The sequence below is a fragment of the Macrobrachium rosenbergii genome, chromosome 41 (genome assembly GCF_040412425.1).
Source record: "Macrobrachium rosenbergii isolate ZJJX-2024 chromosome 41, ASM4041242v1, whole genome shotgun sequence".
NCBI lineage: Eukaryota > Metazoa > Arthropoda > Malacostraca > Decapoda > Palaemonidae > Macrobrachium > Macrobrachium rosenbergii.
In genome coordinates, this window is record NC_089781.1 from 87,680,308 (window position 1) to 87,702,285 (window position 21,978).

Sequence of the window (21,978 nt, forward strand, 5' to 3'; positions counted from 1 at the left end):
TTTCATACCTTTTACTATACTTCCGTTCATATTCTGTCCCATCTTACTTTCCACCTTCTCTTACCGATTATTTCGTAGTGCAACTGAGAGGTTTTCCTCCTGTTACACCTTTGAAACATTTTTACTCTTACTGTCCCTTTCAGTGGTGAATGACTTCATAGGTCCCAGCACTTGGCCTTTGCCCTAAATTTTGTTTTTCATTCCATTCCATTCCCAGACCCAGCTGATATTATATCAGGTATCCTGCAAGGAGCTGATCTTTCTATTTTAATGATTAGTGATATCAGTAACCTGCAAAGCTAATATATATCTTTACTTGTTGATGAAGCCTTGGTCTTGGTTGTAGACTCCATGAAAACTTTAAACAATTTCAAAATGAAATAGAGAGTACTATATGCTGTTCCTGATAGTTTCTGCATTTTTTTGAAATTGCCCTTAAGCAAACAAGGATGAACTTTTGATTAGTAATTTTACCAACAGTGTTCTTGATATTTGTTACTTTTATGTTGTATACTTTATGACCAGATACTTAGGAAGTATCTGGATTCTTGCTAAATTTTTTATGGGCATAATCTTGATTGTGATTAATTATGGAGGGAGGGGAGTAATACTGAATTTTCATGTTTCAATGTTCTTTTTCTTTTAGGATGGTTCGCATATTAAAGGGTTGCTGATCAATTTCATACATCACAATTGGCCCACATTGATTCGAAATACATTTATGGAAGAGTTCATTACACCCATTGTTAAGGCATCCAAGAACAAAGAAGAATACTCCTTTTATTCTCTTCCTGAGTTTGAAGAATGGAAAAAAGAAAAAGATAACTGGCACACCTACAAGATAAAGTACTACAAAGGTATTTATTGATTTTTTATCATAAATGTCCTTGACTTTTTATGTACAGTGCGTCCTCAACTTACGGCGCCACCGACTTGCTGTGATTCGATCTTATGGCGCTTTTTCAGTGCCGTAACTTGATGTTGCCTCAAGTTATGGTGCTGTAAGACCCTTTTGACGGTGCTAACAGCAAGAATAGGCGCTTACAGCTCTGTAACTTGATGCAACATCAAGTTACGTTGGAGAGAAATCGACTTACGCTGGAAATCAACTTATGCGCGGCGCTGGATAAGATAAGTCGAGGAAACACTGTATATGGATTGTGTGTGGTAGAGAAATGTAGTTCATGTTAACCCTTTAACGCCGAAGCCCTATTCACAAAAACGTCTCCCGTATGCCGGCGTTCGGTGAGTTAGCGCCGAAGCGGAAAAAAGTTTTTTCAAAAATCACAGCATGCTTAGTTTTTAAGATTAATAAGAGTTCATTTTGGCTCATTTTTTTGTCATTGCCTGAAGTTTAGTATGCAACCATCAGAAATGAAAAAAAAAAATCATTATCATATATAAATATTGGAATATATGACGAAAAAAAACTCATATAATTTATACAAATCGCGCTGTAAGCAAAACGGTTAAAGCTAGTGAGTTAATTTTTTTTAGTTGTATTGCACACTAAATTGCGATGATTTTGGTATATAACAAATTTTAAAACGATCAAAGCAACACAGAGAAAATATTATCACAAAATGATGCATGAATTCGTAATGCGCGGACGTAAAAAAATTTTTTTTCAAAAATTCACCATAAATCGAAATATTGTGCTAGAGACTTTCCGTTTGTTGAAGAATGAAGCTAATTGATTGAATATTACTAGACTGTAAGTGTTTTAGCTTACAATTGCAGTTTTCGACCATTTCGGTCAAGTTAAAGTTGACCGAAAGTTGAATTTTTTCTATTTATCGTGATTTATATGGAAATATTTCAAAACTGATAAATGCTACAACCATGACTTATTTTTTGTTGTATTGTACATGAAATTGCACACATTTTCATATATAAGACTTTATGTAACGACTAATATAAAACGGTGCAAATATTACGACAACGAGACGAAAGAATTTCTGAGATGTTCGGCCGAGTTACCGCGCAGACGTGAGGAAAATATTTTTTTTAAAAATTCACCATAAATCGAAATATTGTGCTAGAGACTTCCAATTTATTGCAAAATGAAGGTACAGTAAATGATTGAATATTACTAGAATGTAAGAGTTTTAGCTTACAATTGCGTTTTTTGACCATTTCGGTCGAGTTAAAGTTGACCGAAGGTTGAAATTTTGGCAGTTATTGTGATTTATGTGAAAATATTTCAAAACTGATAAAAGCTACAACCATGAGCTATTTTCTGTTGTATTCTACATGAAATTGCACACATTTTCATATAGAAAAGTTTATGTAACGACTAATGTAAAACGATGCAAACATTACGACAACATGATGAAAGAATTTCAGATGTTCAGCCGAGTTACCGCGCGCAGACGTAAGGAATTTATTTATTTATTTATTTATTTATTTATTTTTTTTTTTTCAGAAATTCACTATAAATCGAAATATTGTGCTAGAGACTTCCAGTTTGTTGCAAAATGAAGGTACATGATTGAATATTACTAGAATGTAAGAGTTTTAGCTTATAATTGCATTTTTTTACCATTTCGGTCGAGTTAAAGTTGACCGAAGCTTGAAATTTTGGCAGTTTTCGTGATTTATATGAAAATATTACAAAACTGATAAAAGCTACAACCATGAGTTATTTTCTGTTGTATTCTACATGAAATTGCGCATATTTCCATACATAAAACTTTATGTAACGACTAATATAAAACAGTGCAAACATTACGACAACGTGACGAAAAGAATTTCTGGCGCGGACGTAAGAAAAAGTTTTTTAAAAATTCACCATAAATCGAAATATTGTGCTAGAGACTTCCAATTGGTTACAAAATGAAGGTAAATGATTGAATATTACTAGAATGTAAGGGTTTTAGCTTACAATTGCTTTTTTTTACCATTTCGGTCGAGTCAAAGTTGACCGAAGGTTGAAATTTTGGCAGTTATCGTGGTTTATATGAAAATATTTCCAAACTGATAAAAACTACAACCATGGGTTGTATTTTGCTGTATTGTACATGAAATTGCACACATTTTCATATATAAAACTTTATGTAACGGCTAATATAGAGCAGTGCAAAAATTACGACAGAATGACGAAAGAATTTATGAAATTTTCAGCTGAATTACCGCCTGTGCGTAAGAAAAGTTTTTTCAAAAATTCACCATAAATCGAAATATTGTGCTAGAGACTTCCAATTTGTTGCAAAATGAAGGTACATGATTGAATATTACTAGAATGTAAGAGTTTTAGCTTACAATTGCGTTTTTGACCATTTTCGGTCAAGTCAAAGTTGACCGAAAGGTTGAAATTTTTGTAGTCGACATACGGTATGTCCACTCGACACCCAACAGACAATTTTAGTCGACCTATGATACGTCCAATAGGCGTTTAAGGGTTAATAGTTGTAGTATGTTGGGGGTAAGTTGCACTAGTGTTCATACTATTATAAATCCATAGGTTACCCTTGCCTTATATGTGGAAGCTGGTCTTCTGTAGACCAGACTTTTCTGAGAAGAAAAGTTAATAGAAAGAAAATGCATAACAATTGTCTCAAAAAGGGGTTGTCATTATTCTACCTGGCTGTTTGTACGTTACATTGTAGTGAGAATGTGTATCTGCCTTGGTTTTTTAAAAAATTTTATCATAGTCTTTGGCTCAGTGTAAATGTATGTGTAGGCTATACTGTGTGCAGTTTTTAGTACATTAGTCAGCAGTAGAAATCCTCTCATGCTTTTGTAATTTTGTGAGCATGATATAGTGTAGTACTAACGCAGGAAAATGTGTTCTTGTGTAGGGGTCTTGAGGGATATCAGAAGAGACATATTACGATCTCGCCTCTCGAGATCGACAGGTTCTAAACGAAACAAGTAATTGGGCTGTAATGACTGACGAGAGGTGACAAACAAAGGAGGGAGGAGCAGAACAAATACAAAAAAAGTTACCTTAATATTTGTTTATTACAAATTAGTTATTTACATATTTACAGTGAGTCAAGGTTCTGGGTGGCGAAAACACACGAAACAATGATTAACATACATAACATTGAAAAAAAAAAAAAAGTCAAATGAATCAAAACTTTTAAATACTAAGTTAATAGTCATATCACACAATTAAGGAGTAAAAATAGATGGCTCAAAATAGCACTAAAGCAGCATACAGTAGTAACAGCAATACATGAAAAGTATAATAAATGACAGTGGGGAGCTTAATAACAATTAATAACAAACTCGAAATAATCAGCATAATAATAGTAAGCAATCAACAGTAAAAAAAAAACAGGTAGCATAATACAATTAAATTAACAGCAGAGCAGCATAACACTGATGCACAAAGCAAACAGGAACACTTCCTCAAACAATGAGGACCACAGTCCAATGCCGGACGATCAAGACAGAGCCGATCGACAACCGCCTTGTCCCTATGGCAGTACTGGCGTCCTCCTTCGATAACGACGACCATGACAGAGCCGACACGGCAACCATCTCGTCCTCAAACACTCTCCACTGCTGCTCTGCTGCCATGACTGATCCTCAGGTACGAATACCTGATGCTGCTACCCCAACTAGACTCGCTGCTGCCCTGGACCACCAGTCGCTTTCGCCCTCCAGAACCAAGTTTGGACGCCATCCAACAGGCGTCAACTCGCCAGTAATTAAAAACAAACAAAAACAAAGGCAACAATCCACTAAGGGAACAATCGACAAACGATTGTTCCTAACACCTCCCACTTAACAGAAAAAAAAGATTTTCAATAAAAATTTTTTTTTTTTAGACAAAATACTCTCCCCTGCTGCCACACCCCGCCAGCCAAAACAGAACCAACCCTGGCCAAAGGTCGCCCGATCTCGCCTCTCGAGATCGACAGGTTCTAAAAGAAACAAGTAATTGGGCTGTAATAACTGACGAGAGGTGACAAACAAAGGAGGAGGAGCAGAACAAATACAAAAAATGTTACCTTAATATTAGTTTATTACAAATTAGTTATTTACATATTTACAGTGAGTCAAGGTTCAAAAAAACACACGAAACAATGATTAACATACATAACATTAAAAAAAAAAAAAAAGTCAAATGAATCAAAACTTTTAAATACTGTAAGTTAATAGTCATATCACACAATTAAGGAGCAAAAATAGATGGCTCAAAATAGCACTAAAGCAGCATACAGTAGTAACAGCAATATATGAAAAGTATAATAAATGACAGTGGGGAGCTTAACAACAATTAATAACAAACTCGAAATAATCAGCATAATAATAGTAAGCAATCAACAGTAAAAAAAACAGGTAGCATAATACAATTAAATTAACAGCAGAGCAGCAAAGCACTGATGCACAAAGCAAACAGGAACACTTCCTCAAACAATGAGGACCACAGTCCAATGCCGGACGATCAAGACAGAGCCGATACGACAACCGCCTCGTCCCTATGGCAGTACTGACGTCCTCCTTCGATAACGACGACCATGACAGAGCCGACACGGCAACCATCTCGTCCTCAAACACTCTCCACTGCTGCTCTGCTGCCATGACTGATCCTCAAAACGAATAACTGATGCTGCTACCCCAACTAGACTCGCTGCTGCCCTGGACCACCAGTCGTTTCGCCCTCCAGAACCTGACTGACGAAGTTTGACGCCATCCAACAGACATCAACTCGCCAGTAATTAAAAACAAACAAAAACAAAGGAGGCAACAATCCACTAAGGGAACAATCGACAAACGATTGTTCCTAACAGACAGATATGAAGATTAGCTTTGAAAGCACTAAGTTGACATTGTTAATATTAAAAAGTGATTTTGGACTGCTAAGTCTACTCTAAGAGTAGGGCTTATCACATGCTTTGTTGGTCTTCAGCTGCAACCTTCTGCTGTATGCTCCTCATCTTTATTGTTTTGCATCTCCCACTGCTGTCCAACTTCAGCTCATACTATAGTGAGAGTTAGATTTTTTTATGAACCTTGTGAATTATGCATTAACTAGCAAGAGGGTGAGATGAGCAGCAAGCCTCCAAATCAGTAACTGATATGTTGAAGTTTTTTATGAACCTTGTGAATTATGCATTAACTAGAAAGAGGGTGAGATAGAACAGCAAACCTCTGAATCAGTAACTGATATGTTGAAGTTTAGGTAATAATAATCCCAAGCCCCTTCCAAGTGCTGAATTATTGGATGCCTGATATTGACGAGTGCATCAAGGTAGTAAAGTGTGGCAACCTGTTATTGATTTTTAAATTTTTTTTAGTGATATGATTTGGGATCTAGATACTTGTGAAGCATCCCAGCTGTATTCTAATTTAGACTTTGTTGAGAATAAGTGTAAGGCCCAAAGACTTTTCCTCTTTCCAAGGCTCAATGTTTGATGGTTGAATCCGCCATAAAAAATCTATAGAATCTTGGCAGTGGGATCAGCCATTTTGACTTGTGATCTGTAGTTGAGCATTCGTTATCTGAGACTGGACATTCATTAGATTATATACTTATTTTAAGTTTTTGCTTTTGAGATACAGTCATACCCCGAACTTACATGAGGTTAGGTTCCAGAAGCCCTCGCGCAAGGTGAATTTTTGTGTAAGTTTGGCACGGTCTCTAAAAATGCTAGTAAATGCTGATTTCTAAAGTTTAAACACTAAATATGACCCTAATCATGCTCCCAAATTATTAACTTTTAATGAAATTAAAGTTACTGTAATTTCATTTAAAAGTTAGCTGAATACATTACCCTTGAAAAAAGAAAAAATGGTTGACATAAAAATAGAGTTGGAAGAGAATTTCTGTCTCTCCCCTTCCAACCAATCTATTCTTAGAATTCTTCTCAACCTCTCTTTAACAACTTCTTTATTCTACGTCTCTTTCTCTTTGTTCTGAAATGCTTTATCATGAACAAACAGTGTTTTTTATTTTTACTAATACAATTGTTAGTTATTATGTCTATGTTTTAGAACGTACTCGCCACACTAGCGCATTTACACTTCATAGACGGTACAGTAGGTAAAATTAGATCTATTTAAACTATCTACTGCACTGGTAAAGATGTACAGAGAAATAATAAATTGTAAAAATGTGTGAGCACTAACTATGAACGAGAGAGAGAGAGAGAGAGAGAGAGATAAGGGTTGCCCTTACTTAGAGAGTGAAATTATTTATCAGTTATTACGGAGACTGAGAGAATAACGAGAGAGAATCCTTGCTTGAAATATCAAGTTAAATTATTTATGAATTATTATGGAGACAAAAGAAACAGGAGAGGGAGAGAGAGAGAGAGAGAGAGAAAGAGAAGTTATTCTTACATTAGATATCAAAAGATGGAAATTCAGTATTAAACTAACTTTTAAATAAAATTAAAGTTACTGTAATTTCCTTTAAAAGTTAGTTTAATTTAAACTATTTACTGTACAGGTAAAGACGTACAGAAAAATAATAAGTAGTAAAAATGTGCGAGCTCTAACTATGAACAAGAGAGAGAGAGATAAGGTTGTCCTTACTTAAGAGAGTGAAACTATTTATCAATTATTAACGGAGACAGAGGAAATAACACGAGAGAGAGAGATTGTCCTTACTTGAAATATCAAGTTGAATTATTGATGAATTATTACGGAGACAGAGAGAATAACATCAGAGAGAGAGAGAAGTTATTCTTATGTTAGATTTCAAAAGATGGAAATTCAGTATTAAACTTACTTTTAAGTGAAATTAAAGTTTCTGTAGTTTCATTTAAAAGTTAGCTTAATATGTTACCGTTAACAAAAGAAGTAAATGGTTAGTGTAAGAATATAGGAGAGTGTGAAGATTATACTATTTCTCCCTCCCCCCATTCCACTGATCTATTTTTAGAAGTCTTATCAACCTCGTTTTTAAAACTTCTTTATTCTGTCTCTTTCTCTTTGTTCTGAAATGCTCTATGTCTATGTTTTAGAACGGCGCATTTACAATTTGTAAATGGTACAGGTAAAATTAGATAAATTTACAATTATCTACTGTACAGTTAAAGACATACAGAGAAACAGTAATACGTAGGTTGCGCTAACTACGAACGAGAGAGAGTGAGAGATAACAGTTGTCCTTACGTAAGAGAGTGAAGTTTTTTTATGAATTATTACGGACACACAGAGAGAGAGAGAATTACAAGAAACCTTTGACCAATAATCAGCAACACTACCCCTTCTTGTCATGTTAAATTGACATGTCTGACAGCTTTTGCCCTTGAGCTTCTTACAGAAGATGAGGGAAAAATATTTGTTTGTTTAAAATACATATCACATACAAATTTTATTATTATTATTATTATTATTATTATTATTATTATTATCATCATTATTATTATTATATTTAATCTTATTTGAAAATTAGTAATTATTATTAGGTAAAAAATTTATTTATCATACGAAACAAACAAACATATACATGTACTATAAAAATTCTCTCATCTCAGTAAAAGAGAGAGAGAGAAATTATTACTTTTATTATTTAATGTGATTTAATTTACATTAAAGCTTGAAAACTTATAAATTACATAAAAAATTAAAAACAAGCACTTTTGCAAGGTTTCTCAGTACTGTATTTGGAAATGTTCGCTTGTCTGTGAAAAACTCGTGTATGATAGTTAGGTTCCAATGAAAAGTTCACGTGTCTGTGCATTCCACAACTCGAATCGAGGAAATTCGGGGTATTACTGTATATCATTAGCATACCCATAAGTCATGAATGCTGTATTTGCTCATCCTGTGTATTGTCATCAATATTTTTATATGAATCATGTCAGTTACAAGCATGAAGGTGTAAATGGAATATGACACTAAAACCATTGCTGCCATGATAAATTGTGCATGCACTTTGCTCCGCATAAACTGTTTCCGTGCCGTAAACTAAGCAGATTTCTAATTTTCGTTTGAAAGTGCATTGCTAGAAGCTAAAGTTTGCAATAAAATATGCCAACAAAATGATGTTTCAATAATTGCTTTCATATATGTGATGTGTAATGACAGACATTACTATTTGCATTTCATACTCCAGTAAATTACAAAAAGACAAGTGTTACAAAAGAATCTGGTAATTTCTTATGCTTTTTGCATAAGTATCTACAGTAGCACATTTCCAAATTTGCTGAATATTCATTGTCTCTACTTTATGCCAGAAGTTGATAGTTTTAAGTTTTTTTGCTTGCATTTTGGGAGGTCATTTAGTACCAGTTATACACCAGTGTATTTGTAAGGGAAGGAATGGAAAATCCTGCATCATTGTCACTTGCACAAGAGGGGTGTGTGTACAAGTGTCAGGCTCCTGCCTCTACATTTGGTGATTCATTGGAATCGTCACTTTGTGATCATGACTCTTAAGCCTTGTGTTTCTGCAGATGAGGATTACTTGTCTGCAATGCTGCTGCCTCCAGTTGAATGATCATTGTAAATGTCATCATGTTCTAAAAGCAAGTAGATTTTTGGAGGTTGCTGCCTAAGCTATTACCTCTCCTTGCAGGTCCTCTACCACTGTCCTTTACTAGGGAAAGTGAGCTAAATTTGGAGCTGCTTCTGATGAACTGTGTTGATTGTGTAGACCAGTGTGGCAGGTGAAATCAAAGGCAGATATAAAAAACTGACTTTATTTACCTCGGAGATCTGACCTACCAAGTGCCTACATTGTGACGCTTCCCTCAGGCCGCCTCAACTTAAACATAACAAAAACAGATGACGAGCGCGAAGTGCAGTGTTGTGCACCGACATTCTCAACAGAGTTAACAAACTGGTTCTCTCTCTAGACCTCTGTTCCTGGGATATCTGACTTCATGTACTGGAGGAATGTTATCAAGTTCTCTATCTCAGCTGTATAAAATTATTACCCTGCTCTGTCATCAGTCTTCTTCCAGCATTCCCCAATGGAAGTACTTCTGACTTGTTTCATCATTTTGGTTATTTCACAGGCTTCTGTTATACCTCCAAGTTGAATTTAATGCTGTGGAGCCCCACTAGGGCTCCTTTTGAATGCCTGTTAGACACCTCCCTCCCTGATTTGACCCCCAATACTGTTCCTGATTTCTGTGGCTGCCTGTAAGCATGTCTGCAAGCTTCATGCATTTTCATTCCAATTGTTGGTCTGTTTTGGTTTGTATGTTTGCCACAGAATTGTTTGGCAAAATGAAGTCTTAACAGAGGCTGCTTGTACTTGAATTTCTTTTGCTATTCATGCCTTGACTTTATCTGAGGAAAACCTTCTTTTTCCTGTGAGAGCAGTGTTCCTGATCGTCCAGGACTCCTTTCAGCATGTCAGGGAGATTCTTGCCCTTTCTGGTGAAGTGTCTGGATTCCATTATTTTTTTTGGGGGGGAAGCCAGTCTTGAGTCTGTGGCCAAAACAGTCTTTTAGCAAAGGATGCTTGTTTTTAGATTCCTTATAATTCTTGCCATGCTTTAATATTCTGAGGATAGTATTCTATGTCTTGTGAGAGCCAAAAGCTGTACCTTCAGTTGACAGAATCTTTCTGGCATTGTATTATGTAATGTGTACTCATTGGGACTTAGTCTTAGTGGGTCACAAACTACCGGTTGGAAAGGATATGGGTCATTTTATTCTCTTAAGGGCGTTATTTGCTTTACCATCCCTCCTAAATTGCAATTGTAGTGTTTTTTTTTTTATTAATGGGTTTGTTAAATAATACATTGGCATGACAACATGTTTTTCAACACCCAGTGCTCTCCCCCTCACGCTTCATGATAGAGGTGAGCGCATTGAAATGAAATTAGTGTTGGCTTGCTGGACAGTTGAACATTTCTGGTTAAAGTCTTTCACATATAGTAGTGTTATTTAGGTTTAATTTTGTAGGAAAATATGGTTTTTAGTAAAAAAAAAAATTAAATGGTATGCATAGTATTGTTGGTAAATATTAAGCAAATAGAAATTTACCAACTTAATTCTCTCTTAAGTTTAGTAGTTTTTCTTTTAGTCAGTGTTGTTCATTTTAAGTAATGTAATTATTTCAAGTACTTCTTTTTCACATATAGTGCCAGTTAGTTTTGTGTAACAACATAGTGCCAAATACTGAATAGATTTATTTCATAAAAAAGCCCATAATTCACATGATCAGAGGTTACATTTTAGTCTGAATATATTGTTCTTGCAAAAGTTTTTTTTTTTTTTTTTTTTTTTTTTTTTTTTTTTTTTTTCCCACTGTTAAATAGTATGGAATTTCTGGAATGATCTGTATGCTGACTATATTGTTAATATAGAAGTGTGCTGTGTCTTACTTGTCTAACCAAGTTAATTAACATTTATAAGTGATTTAGGTATGTATGTATATGTGGAGAGGTATTGCTATATCAGACATTATGGATATGTGATTGTCCTTTGAAATTTATATAAAAAATAATAGTAATGATTACAGGAAGATATTGGATTCTCTTGAAAGTCAGCCAATTTTTTTTTTATAGTTATTGCATTTTTTTTATGGTGTATTGCATTTCTCAGGTTTGGGTACCTCCACTTCCAAGGAGGCTAAAGAGTATTTCCAAGAAATGTCCAGGCATAGGATTCGCTTCAGTTACAGTGGTGCTCAGGATGACCATTCTATAACTATGGTGAGTGTGAGGTTTAGTTTTTCCTACTCACATAAACATAATAATAATAAAGTGTTAAAACTAAGAGGAAAGTAAAGAAAAATGTCAAATGAAAATAAAAATCTCAAACAATAGGTGATGGGTACATCATTATGAATTGAAACTTGAAAGTCACTAGCCATCATTAGTTTTTGTTAGGTACTCCATTTGTAGGGTTAGAAGTGTATTGCGTTCTTTCCACTTTCTACTGTCTGGGACACTTATCTTCTACCCAGAATTACTGTCTGGTCCAGACCTTTAAGTGTGACCTGTCTATGGTAATGCAGGATTTCATACTGAATTCTTTTATACTACTCCCATATCTACTATTGATAACTGCTCTTCCTTTCACATCACATGCATAACTATTTCACATATTAAGAGCTTGGTCTTTATTCGAACATCTGGACACATCATCTCTTGTCATTTCATAACTTGAATATCCCAATGTACTCCAGTTACGAACATCAACAGATTTTGGTACCACTGCTTTGGAATTAATTCTCTGAAAGTGCCCATGTCTCTACTTAATAAGGTGCAGGCCTTATACATCAGTTATAGATTTTACTGTACAGTATACTTATGGGATAACTTAATTTACTGTCAGTTTCTATGTATAAAAAGTTTTCCTATTGTTATTTACAAGAAAGTTGTGTAATTTATATTATTTGATTAGTGAAGTGAGGTTCTCCTTGGGTTACTCCGTGTTATTCTTACTTTCAATAATCAAAAGGGAATTATGGAAGACTTGAAAGACTTTAAGATTGTTATACTGTATAACTTTACATAATACTATATCTAGTCTGAAGACTGAGAGGTCTGTCAGCTTCATTATGGGGTTCTACAGGAACCCCATCAAACATGAGATATGCTGAATGCATCATCAGTGCTGTAGTTAAGATAGACACATGGACCTCTTCAGCAGGTTTCCAATTCTTTATTGTCAAGTTAAAAAAAAAATTGACTTGAAGATTAAATCACATCTTACAGTCAAACAGCAAAGTTCTTAAGCATAATGTATGATACACACCTGAACTGGTCCATATGCAAAAATGCATTAAATTTGATTAAGAAATTATCTCACAAGTTGAGGAGTTGACAGACCAACCTTGACATTGCTGTACAAAGCAACTGTTATATCTATTCTAGACTATATATGTCAGATTTACAATTCAGCTTCAGATACAACTTTGAAAGTTTACATATACTTCAAGGTGAGGGACTCAGAATATGCACTGGAGTTTTGAAATCTTCTGTAAACTCTCCAATCCAAGTTGGCAGGGGCAAACCGTCTCTAATGCTTTATTGGGACTTAGTAAAAATGCATAGTGCAGTAAAAATACAAGTTCTATGTGATTCACCAGCATGAAAACTTTGATCAGAGATATTTATATACAATCATTCACTGCCTTTCCCAGTTAGAGCCATTAGACTCATTTAGTCAAATATTTATATAAGAATTTCCAGTTATAGAACTGCCTCCTCCTTGGACTATGCATAAGTATGAACTTGTACACACGAAATATTTATCTAAAAATTATGCATAAACCCCAGGACATAATAAATGGCTTGCAGTTGAGCATATAAGATGCTATATACTGTATACTTCTTTCCCACCGTTATCCCCATGCTAAGGGGTCGGTTGCCTGATGCACCTTCTCCATTGCCTTCTATCAAAGGCATCATCCTCCACCAAACCTCTTCTCTCCATATCTTCCTTCACTTTATCTTGCCATCTAATTCTCTGTCTCCCTCTCAGTCTTCTTCCTCTAACAGGTTCTTCCCAAGCCCCCTTCACTCCCTCCTCTTCATCCATCCTTAACACATGCCCGTACCATCTCAATCGTGACTCTCTTATCACCTCTGATATCTTTACTCGGCCTGCTCTTCTTATTTCATCATTTTCCAATTTCTCAAGCAGCAATATTCCCATAATCCACCTCAGCATTCTCATCTCTGTTCTCTCAAGCTTTACTTCCTCTTTTCTTCTTAGAGCCCATGTTTCTGGTCCATACATTAACTGTTCTTATCACTGTGCTATAGATCTTGACTTTTAGCTTGATTGGCATTTTCTAACCACATAGAAGATGCTATATACTGTATACTGATGGATCCAAATCTCTTATCAGGCAGGTGACTTGTAGCCATCACCCAACAAATCGTATTTTTTTTCTTAACTGCTTTTGTTTTCATGTCAGAACTAAATTTATGTACAATAGGTTTAACCATTAGAATGAAAGAGATACCGCCTCAAAATTTTGTAATTTTGAGCAAATATAGAATTTCCATAGAAACCCTTTAAAATTATAATCCTTAAAACCTTTATAGTCAGTACATAGCAGAAAATTGAAGTAAGTCAAGCCAAATATTGGTATGTGGAATTCATCTAAACAAAAAGACAAGTAATTTAGATTTTTTCAGACAAGTAATTTTGATTTTTAGAATTAGTCACTCTCATATGACATGGAAATTTGATGAATAACCCACATGGTTAGTTAGTTAGTTATAAATGATTTGTTTAACCAGACCTTTGAACTCTTTTAGGGTTCTTCTCGGGCTGGGAAACCCACATGGTCCAGTCGCTATATGTTCTGACTGTAGGGTAACACTAACAGTGAAACATTTTTTGTGTTAATATCCAGAATATAATTTGACAGTGGATGCCAACTGAGAAAATTTTATTAATTTCTTCATTTTTCATTGAGCTTAAAAAATTCGTAAGAGCTGTAATTAATCAAATCTAAACTTTGAACTAATACTGCAAGTGCTAAATATTTAGTAGATATGGAAGGAGGAGGACAAAGATCAGTAAGAAGACTTAGAAAATAATGGATCTTGTATGGGGGTAGTACCATCAGTGTACGTCATGCAGTGCACTGTAGGCATTACTTAAGGTTCTTTGCAGCTTGCGTTCAGACCCTACGGCAATCCATTTTTTCTTTTACTGTACCTCCTTTCTTATTCTCTTTCTTCCATCTTACTTTCCACCCTCTCCTAACAATTGATTCTTAGTGCAACTGCGAGGTTTTCCTCCTGTTACACCTTTCAAACCTTTAAACTCAATTTCTGTTTCAGTGCAGAATAACACCATAGGTCCCAGTGCTAGGCCTTTGGCTTAAATTCTATATTCAGTTTATAGGAAATAATGGAAAAAGTGGATAAATTAATACCTAGACCTGATGGAAGTTAAGGCAGAAAAAGTACAAGACAGGAGAGTGGAGAGAACTCTCCCCATAAAACCCCAGAGGGGAAAAGCTGAGGTAAAAATGTAAAAAATTTTAATGGGTTAGTATAAAATTTGATTTTATATAAGTAACTAACCCAGTAATTACTTAGCTATTAGTTTCTTTTAACTGGCAGCTCAAAATTTTGAAATTGTGGGTCTGCTAGTTTATGGTTATGGCGACATGCCCCGCCAACTTTCAGGTGTAAGAGAAGGTACAACATAGCAAAGAGCTTCAATTTGTTTCTGCCGGCTGTGGTTGGCAGCAGCTCGAATTTTGGACTTTATACTTTGCTGGTTGTTTGACTTATCTTCAATTGGTGAAATGTTTAATTTCTTAGCCTCTTGACATAATTTATGTAGTGTTAGGCAAATTTTGATCATTAATTGAGGACTCACTGCCCATTTTTGGACTTGTATTAGACTTTTCTGGGATGTCTGACACTAGTAGTGCTAGCATTATATTGCAGCAAAGGCTGCAGTACTAGACTAACCAAAGAATGTTATGGCTCATACACTGTTTGTATTCCATGTAGGGGACAAACATGTTCAGTAAATTTACGTTGTGGGGAGTGTAATGACTGGGATATTAAGAAGTGGATGACTTTAGATGCAAATATCAAGAAACTAGCTAGAGACAGGAAGAGGAAAGCTATGGCTAGGGAATCGAGCAAAGCTTTAGCTAGTCAGGATTCATCCGCGAAGTCGGATGCAATTGCTCCTGTAATTTCTTCCAATCCCATTCCATCTCCTCCACCTGTGCAACTCTCTCCTTTACCTGGCTCTCATGTTTCCGACACCAACACCATTGTCAGTCTGGAGTCGAAAATCGACACTCGCTTCAAGTTAATAGGCGCCACGTGGCACCCAGTGCAAGTACAGTGGTAGTGGAGGAGATGGCTGTTCAGCCCGCCGACTCTCCTAAGCCAAGGTCCCTGACATACTCCACAGTACCTGGGAGGAGTCAAACTGGCAACCTAAGGGAGGTCGGTGGGGTCTGCCTCTGAGCAGTCACCCCCTCGGTTCAGTCTGTTGATGAACCCAGACTGCAACCAAAGGCCGTTGGAAAGGCCTTCAAGTAAGCGCTCATTGTAAGTCCTCCAGCTCCGAGGATTTGAGTCCCAGATGCGCTTGGCGCTATGTGGACAAGTCATGCCTGCTGGAGCGGCGTACAGTGGATTTTGGAGTTTCTTCCCCTGCTCCATGCAAGAAGGGCAAGAATTCAGTGCGCCCATTGTGTAGTCATTGGGATAGCCCTGAACAATTCTCTTCTGACAACGATCATAAATTAGCGCCAAGGTGCCTTGTGGCACAGAGATGTTTCTCGTTGTATAAAGGAGCTACTGCATCAGGAGTTGTGCACTCAGCACCTTCGTCTCTACAATCTGCCCAAGCGGCCAGCAGCTAGCATCAAAGTGCCCAAGCTCCCGTTTACGATTGTGAGAAGTCTCAAGGAGACTTCTGTGGCCTTATCGACTCGACTAGATCAGCTTTCTCCTCAGCTTCCCTGACTGGGCGGTGGGCACTCTGGTGCACAAATTTAGAGATTGTTCTTTGTTACCTCAAGAGATCTCTTGGGAGTACTTTCCTGTATTGACAGAGGCATTCACAATAGTACACAGGAGTTAGCCAGTCTGTACGCCATGGGTATTCTTAAGAAGAGGGACCTTTGGTGCTCCTTTACTTTAAAAGGCGTCACTCCGTCTCAGAGATCGGTCCTTCTATTCTCCCCATTGGACAAGACGTATCTTTTTTTGCTGGCTCAACGGCCGCCAACAGCAGAACGCTGGATGCCAGCTTTCAGGTGCTGGGTGCCAGCTATTGGGCACTAGACGCCTGCTTCAGGTGCTCGGGGCTCACTCTCTGGTGCCTTGGCATCCGCTCTCGGGCACTCAGCGCCAGTTCCTGTGATCCTGGTACTATCTGAGCCATCTCTCTCCTGCTAACCTTCCTGCCCATCTTATCCACTTGCTCCCACGCCTGGCTCCCTCGCTTCCTTCTCGTGCCATTGCCAGTCTTGTTCTAGGTTAACAGATGTTAACCTTGTGATAGTGAAGTGTTGTGCAGTGGAGGAGGTGTCCACTCGTTCCTCAATTCTCCTAGACAAAGGTCCCTGTCATAATCCCATATAACTGGGGAGGAGACATACTGGAAGTCCAAGGGAGGTCGGAGGTTACAAATGGGTATTCGCCCCCTCAGTCGAGCCTGTTGCCAGTCCCAGGTATCAACAGACAGCCTGGAAAGGCTTCTTTCTGGATGTGTAGTGGAGGTGTTGGCTGTCTGGCCCTATCAGCTCTCCTAAACCAGTCCCTGCCAGACTCTCCTACACCTGGGAGGAAACATACTGTCAGTCCATGGAAGTCTGATGGGGTTTTGCTCCTGGATAGTCGCTCCTCAGTCAAACCTGCTGTCCACAGGTGTCGATGGACAGCCATGGGAAAGATGTCCATAGAGGTGTTCTTTTTTCTAGTGATAGTCCAGTGTAGAAAAACACAGATGGTGTTTTTTCCAATGAATAGCAGCTGTTGAAGAGGCATTTTTTCTGATGATCTTCGCTCTTTTCCACTCTACTGTGAGCTTCTCGGGGAGCAGGAGTATAGCCCACACCTTATTTCTAATGGGACAGCCTTGTGCTTTTGTCTCCTGAACTTCTGTTGGTGGAGCACCAGTTTTGGTGCCAAGTGGATCATCAGTGTATGAGCGTTCTTTTTGTCTGCTTCCAAAGCTCCTGTTAGTGCCTGAGTGCTTAATAGCGCCCGAACCTTCAGTAGTGCCTGAGTGCCCTATAGTGCCGGAGCTCCCCTTCATATAGAGCTCACAGCACCACCTCTCGTGCCTGGCGCCATCCTTGAGAATAAGTTTGAGCAATGTTTAAATCTGGTAGTGAGTACAGTGGCCCAGTTGCGGGCATCAGTGTCAATGGAGGAGGCGGCTGCACGTCCCGCTGATTCTCCTAGGCGCCAGTGCCTGCCATACTCCCCACTACCTGGGAGGAGGCATACAGGTAGCCCAAGGGAGGTCAGCTGGAACAGGAAAAAGTTTCCGGACTCGTTCGTGTTCCCGATAATGATGGAAATCAAGGAGGATCTTCTTTGGTGGAATTCCAGGAAGAAGCTATCAGAGGGAAATCTCTTCATCCTCTGAACCCCAGCCTAGAGTTGTTTTCAGACGCACTGAACCTATACTCTGGCTACTGAAGGTTGAGACTCGAAGGTGATTAGCAATGCTGCCACATTTTCTTAAACCCGTTCAAACTCATCAGGAAAAAGGGTGATAATTTGGTAGATTTGGCAGTTTTTTTTGAGCGGTGCTGCCATTTCCCTGTATATAACCCCATACAAAAATGGGAATAAAAGCACGTTAAAAAGAAGAAGAAGAAGATAAATGATTAAGGGACGTGACCATGGGTCACAATAATAAGAGGGTTGTCTCTCACCTCCCTCCATTCGTCAGTACAAAAGCAAAACACGAAGATCTAAACATTGTACTTGGACCTTGCTTCACATTTTTCCAATTGCCCAATACAAAATTTAATTAAAAATATATATATATATATATTATATATATATATGTACAGGTGAAAAAAAATAAGAAGCGGGGTGTAACCGGTTTGACTTTATTTCAAGCCATTGTGAAGGACTGATACAGAGTGTGAGAAGTCACAAATATATATACTACAAGAACAGTACTGACGAACATACACAACCGTTAGAGACTCCATATCCCCACTCAGTGTCGAAGGTGGCCTTTAAAACTCATTTGGCTAGAAATCACAATAGACTCTCAGGGGACATTGCTGATAAACAGACCATACCCACCTCAGATCCCACCTGACAGGTGTCAATGAGTTTGGAAACTCATTAACATTACTACCCTCGTACTGTGTTTACAAATATGATAATCCTATTTTCATACATCTCTACTGCCTACCTTAAAGTTTAAACAATTTACAAATTTCTTTTGATATTAAAGGATCAAGTTTATACATCCCTTGACTGATATTCATATTATGGTTGTAAGTTTCTTTTATAAAGCTAGATTCAATGATGTTCCTTTCCAGTGCATTATTTGGCCAATATAAAAGTTGTCACAAGACTTACACGGAATTTTATTTACACACCCTTTAGTATTGTCTGGGGAGTTCTTGATAAGTACATTTTTCATTGTTGTATTGTTCTTAAATGCGACATTAACACCAAAAGCACTGGAAAAAGAATTGAACAACATAAGAAATGTTTGAGATATGCACAAGGGAACAGTGGTATATTTGTACATGTTAGTGAGAACAATCATTTATCAACTGGGAAAGGGCAAAAAGGATTGTATATTCTAATAATGCACTGAAAAGGAACATCATTGAATCTAGCTTTTTAAAAGAAACTTACAACCATAATATGAATATCAGTCAAGGGATGTATAAACTTGATCCTTTAATATCAAAAGAAATTTGTAAATTGTTTAAACTTTAAGGTAGGCAGTAGAGATGTATGAAAATAGGATTATCATATTATGAGGGTAGTAATGTTAATGAGTTTCCAAACTCCGCATCCATGACACCTGTCAGGTGTGGATCTGAGGTGGGGTATGGTCTGTTTATCAGCAATGTCCCTGAGAGTCTATTGTGATTTCTAGCCAAATTAATATAGTCTATCTTGTAGTATATATATTTGTGATGACTCACACTCTGTATCAGTCCTGTCAATGGCTTGAAATATATATAGGAATATGTGTAATGTGTGTGTGTGACAAAAGTGATAATAATCATATATATATATATATATATATATATATATATATATATATATATATATATATATATATATATATATATATATATATAGTGACTTCATTTTTAAGTATATACACATATATATTTAAAAATCAAGTCACTTGTAAATTAAGGCAAATAGGTGGACAGTACACTCGAATATGTCCACTCTCGGCATTAACCTTAACCTCAAGGTTAATCCTGAAAATGTACCTTTTTGGATTAGGATTAAATACATCCTTCAGCAAGGTGGGAAACGTGTCAGCGCCGCTAATTATAGGAAATTCTCAACCTTTCGTAGCTAGAGTATAGGTTGGGGAGCTCTTTTGGGATTAAAAGAAGTGTCAGGAACCTGGTCCCAGGAACAGCAAAACTGGCACATCAATGTGAAGGAACTACAGGAGATATTTCTGAGCCTACAGTGCTTCACTACAGAAATACGGGGGAGGATAGTAGTAGTGCATTCAGACAACATGACGGCACTAGCGTACATCAAGAAACAAGGAGGAACCTATTCTCCCTGTACGAAGTGGCAGGGACCTTCTTCTTTGGTTGCACCAGAATGAAATTCAAGACCTAAATTTTATAATCAAATCAAATCAACATGTTTTATTCAGGGGAGACTCAACGTTCTTGCGGACGAATTGAGCCGTCAAAGACAGGTCCTTTCCACAGAATGGACATTAGACCCGTTGGTTTGTTTGGATCTATGGAAGCTCTGGGGGGGAAACCAATGATAGAATTGTTCGCGTCCTCCAGAAATCACCGACTTCCTCTCTCCTGCTCACCAGTTCCAGATCCCTTGGCATGGGCGACCGATGCAATGTTGCAGGATTAGTCCAACAGAGATCTGTATGCCTTTCTCCCATTCGGGTTCATGAGGCAAGTCATCAACAAATTTCAGTCTCATTAGAATCTATCCATGATCTTGATAGTCCCCTTCTGGCCAACAAAAGAGTGGTTCCCAGATCTTCTGGAACTTCTTCTCTGACCCTAACAGGGTTCAAACTGTTAGGTGACTGCTCCGAAAGAAGGGCTTTTCAAGAGCGGTTGCAGATGCAATTGTGAAGTGTAGAAGACAGTCTTCAGATAATGTCTACCAGGCAAAATGGTCCATCTTCAGGTCCTGGTGCAGACAAAATAACGTGTCCTCTTCTGAAACCTCTGTAGCAGAGATAGCGGACTTTATTCTGCTCCTACGCTCCGCTAAAGGTCTTCCGCCTCTACCATTAAAGGATACAGAGCTATGCTTAGCTCAGTTTTCCTCCATAAAGGAATGGACTTATCGTCGAACCAGGATTTGTCCGACCTTATTAAGTCCTGTGACACTGCAAAGCATAAAGGAAAACCTTTGCTGTCCTGGAACTTAGACGTGGTCCTTAAGTGGCTTTCCAGTTCACGTTTTGAGCCCATGCAATCTGTCTCTTTTAGGGATCTAACCAGGAAAGAACTTTTTCTGGTTGCTTTGGCCACCGCTAAGAGGTCCAGTGAAATCCATGCTGTAGACAGAAACAGGATTTTCTCAGGGGAATGTAGTTTGCTCCCTTTCCCTAGACTTTCTAGCTAAGAACGAATCACCATTGAATCCATGGCCTCATTCTTTTACGATCAAGAACTTATCCAAGATAGCGGGTCCGTCTGAAGAAGAAAGAACTCTCTGTCCAGGAAGGACCCTTAAGTTTTATCTTCACAGAACGAAGGACATTCGTGGTACTTCAAGAAACCTTTGGTGTTCTGTGAAATATCCCTCTAGACCCCTGTCTAAGAATCCCCTGGCATTTTCTCTGAGGGATCTGATTTCCGAAGCACATTGCATGGTGAACGAAGACACTCTCATCTTTAAAGGTAAAACCCCACGAAGTAAGAGCAGTCACTACGTCTGGTGTTTTAAGCGCAATCTATCCCTCACATCAGTTGCACAAGTGACGTCTTGGAAGTGCAATTCGGTGTTTGCATGGCATTATTTAAGGGATGTCGAGGCAACTTATGATCAGTGCAGTACCTTGGGTCCGTTTTATGTGGCTGGAGTGGTGTTGGGAAAGGAAACATAGAAAGTGATGTCCTTTCTTTAAGCTCTTCGCCTTGCTTAGGGTGCTGAGTTTTGGAGAGCCTGGGAATACTATGTACTTGAGTACCCTCCAGTCTTTAGGTTATGGTTGGGTATTGGTGTTTTTAAGTGGTTATGGTGACTATTTACTCTGGTTATTTTGTGTGGTACTGCGCCCTGGGCAGGGGCAACTTGTTGGAATTTAATCCATCGCTACAAAGCACCCACTATAATAGTAGGTCCTCAAGGCTTTACCGCCTCACCTCTACTGGATAAGATGAGCACCAGACAGAGGCAGTATCTACCTGTAGCAGCGCTCTTATTAAGTAAGGTTCAACAACATTGATTC

General features: G+C 37.7%; 1 protein-coding gene across 2 annotated transcripts in view; it reads left to right on the forward strand.

The window, feature by feature from the left end:
* Top2 (topoisomerase 2) overlaps positions 1-21,978 on the forward strand; it is a 95,460-nt gene that overhangs the window by 25,400 nt on the left and 48,082 nt on the right. For both annotated transcript variants that reach the window (XM_067084561.1, XM_067084560.1), the window contains exons 9-10: positions 647-857; positions 11,464-11,573. In XM_067084561.1, coding sequence (XP_066940662.1) covers positions 647-857; positions 11,464-11,573 — 321 coding nt within the window. The remainder of the gene's footprint in view (positions 1-646; positions 858-11,463; positions 11,574-21,978) is intronic.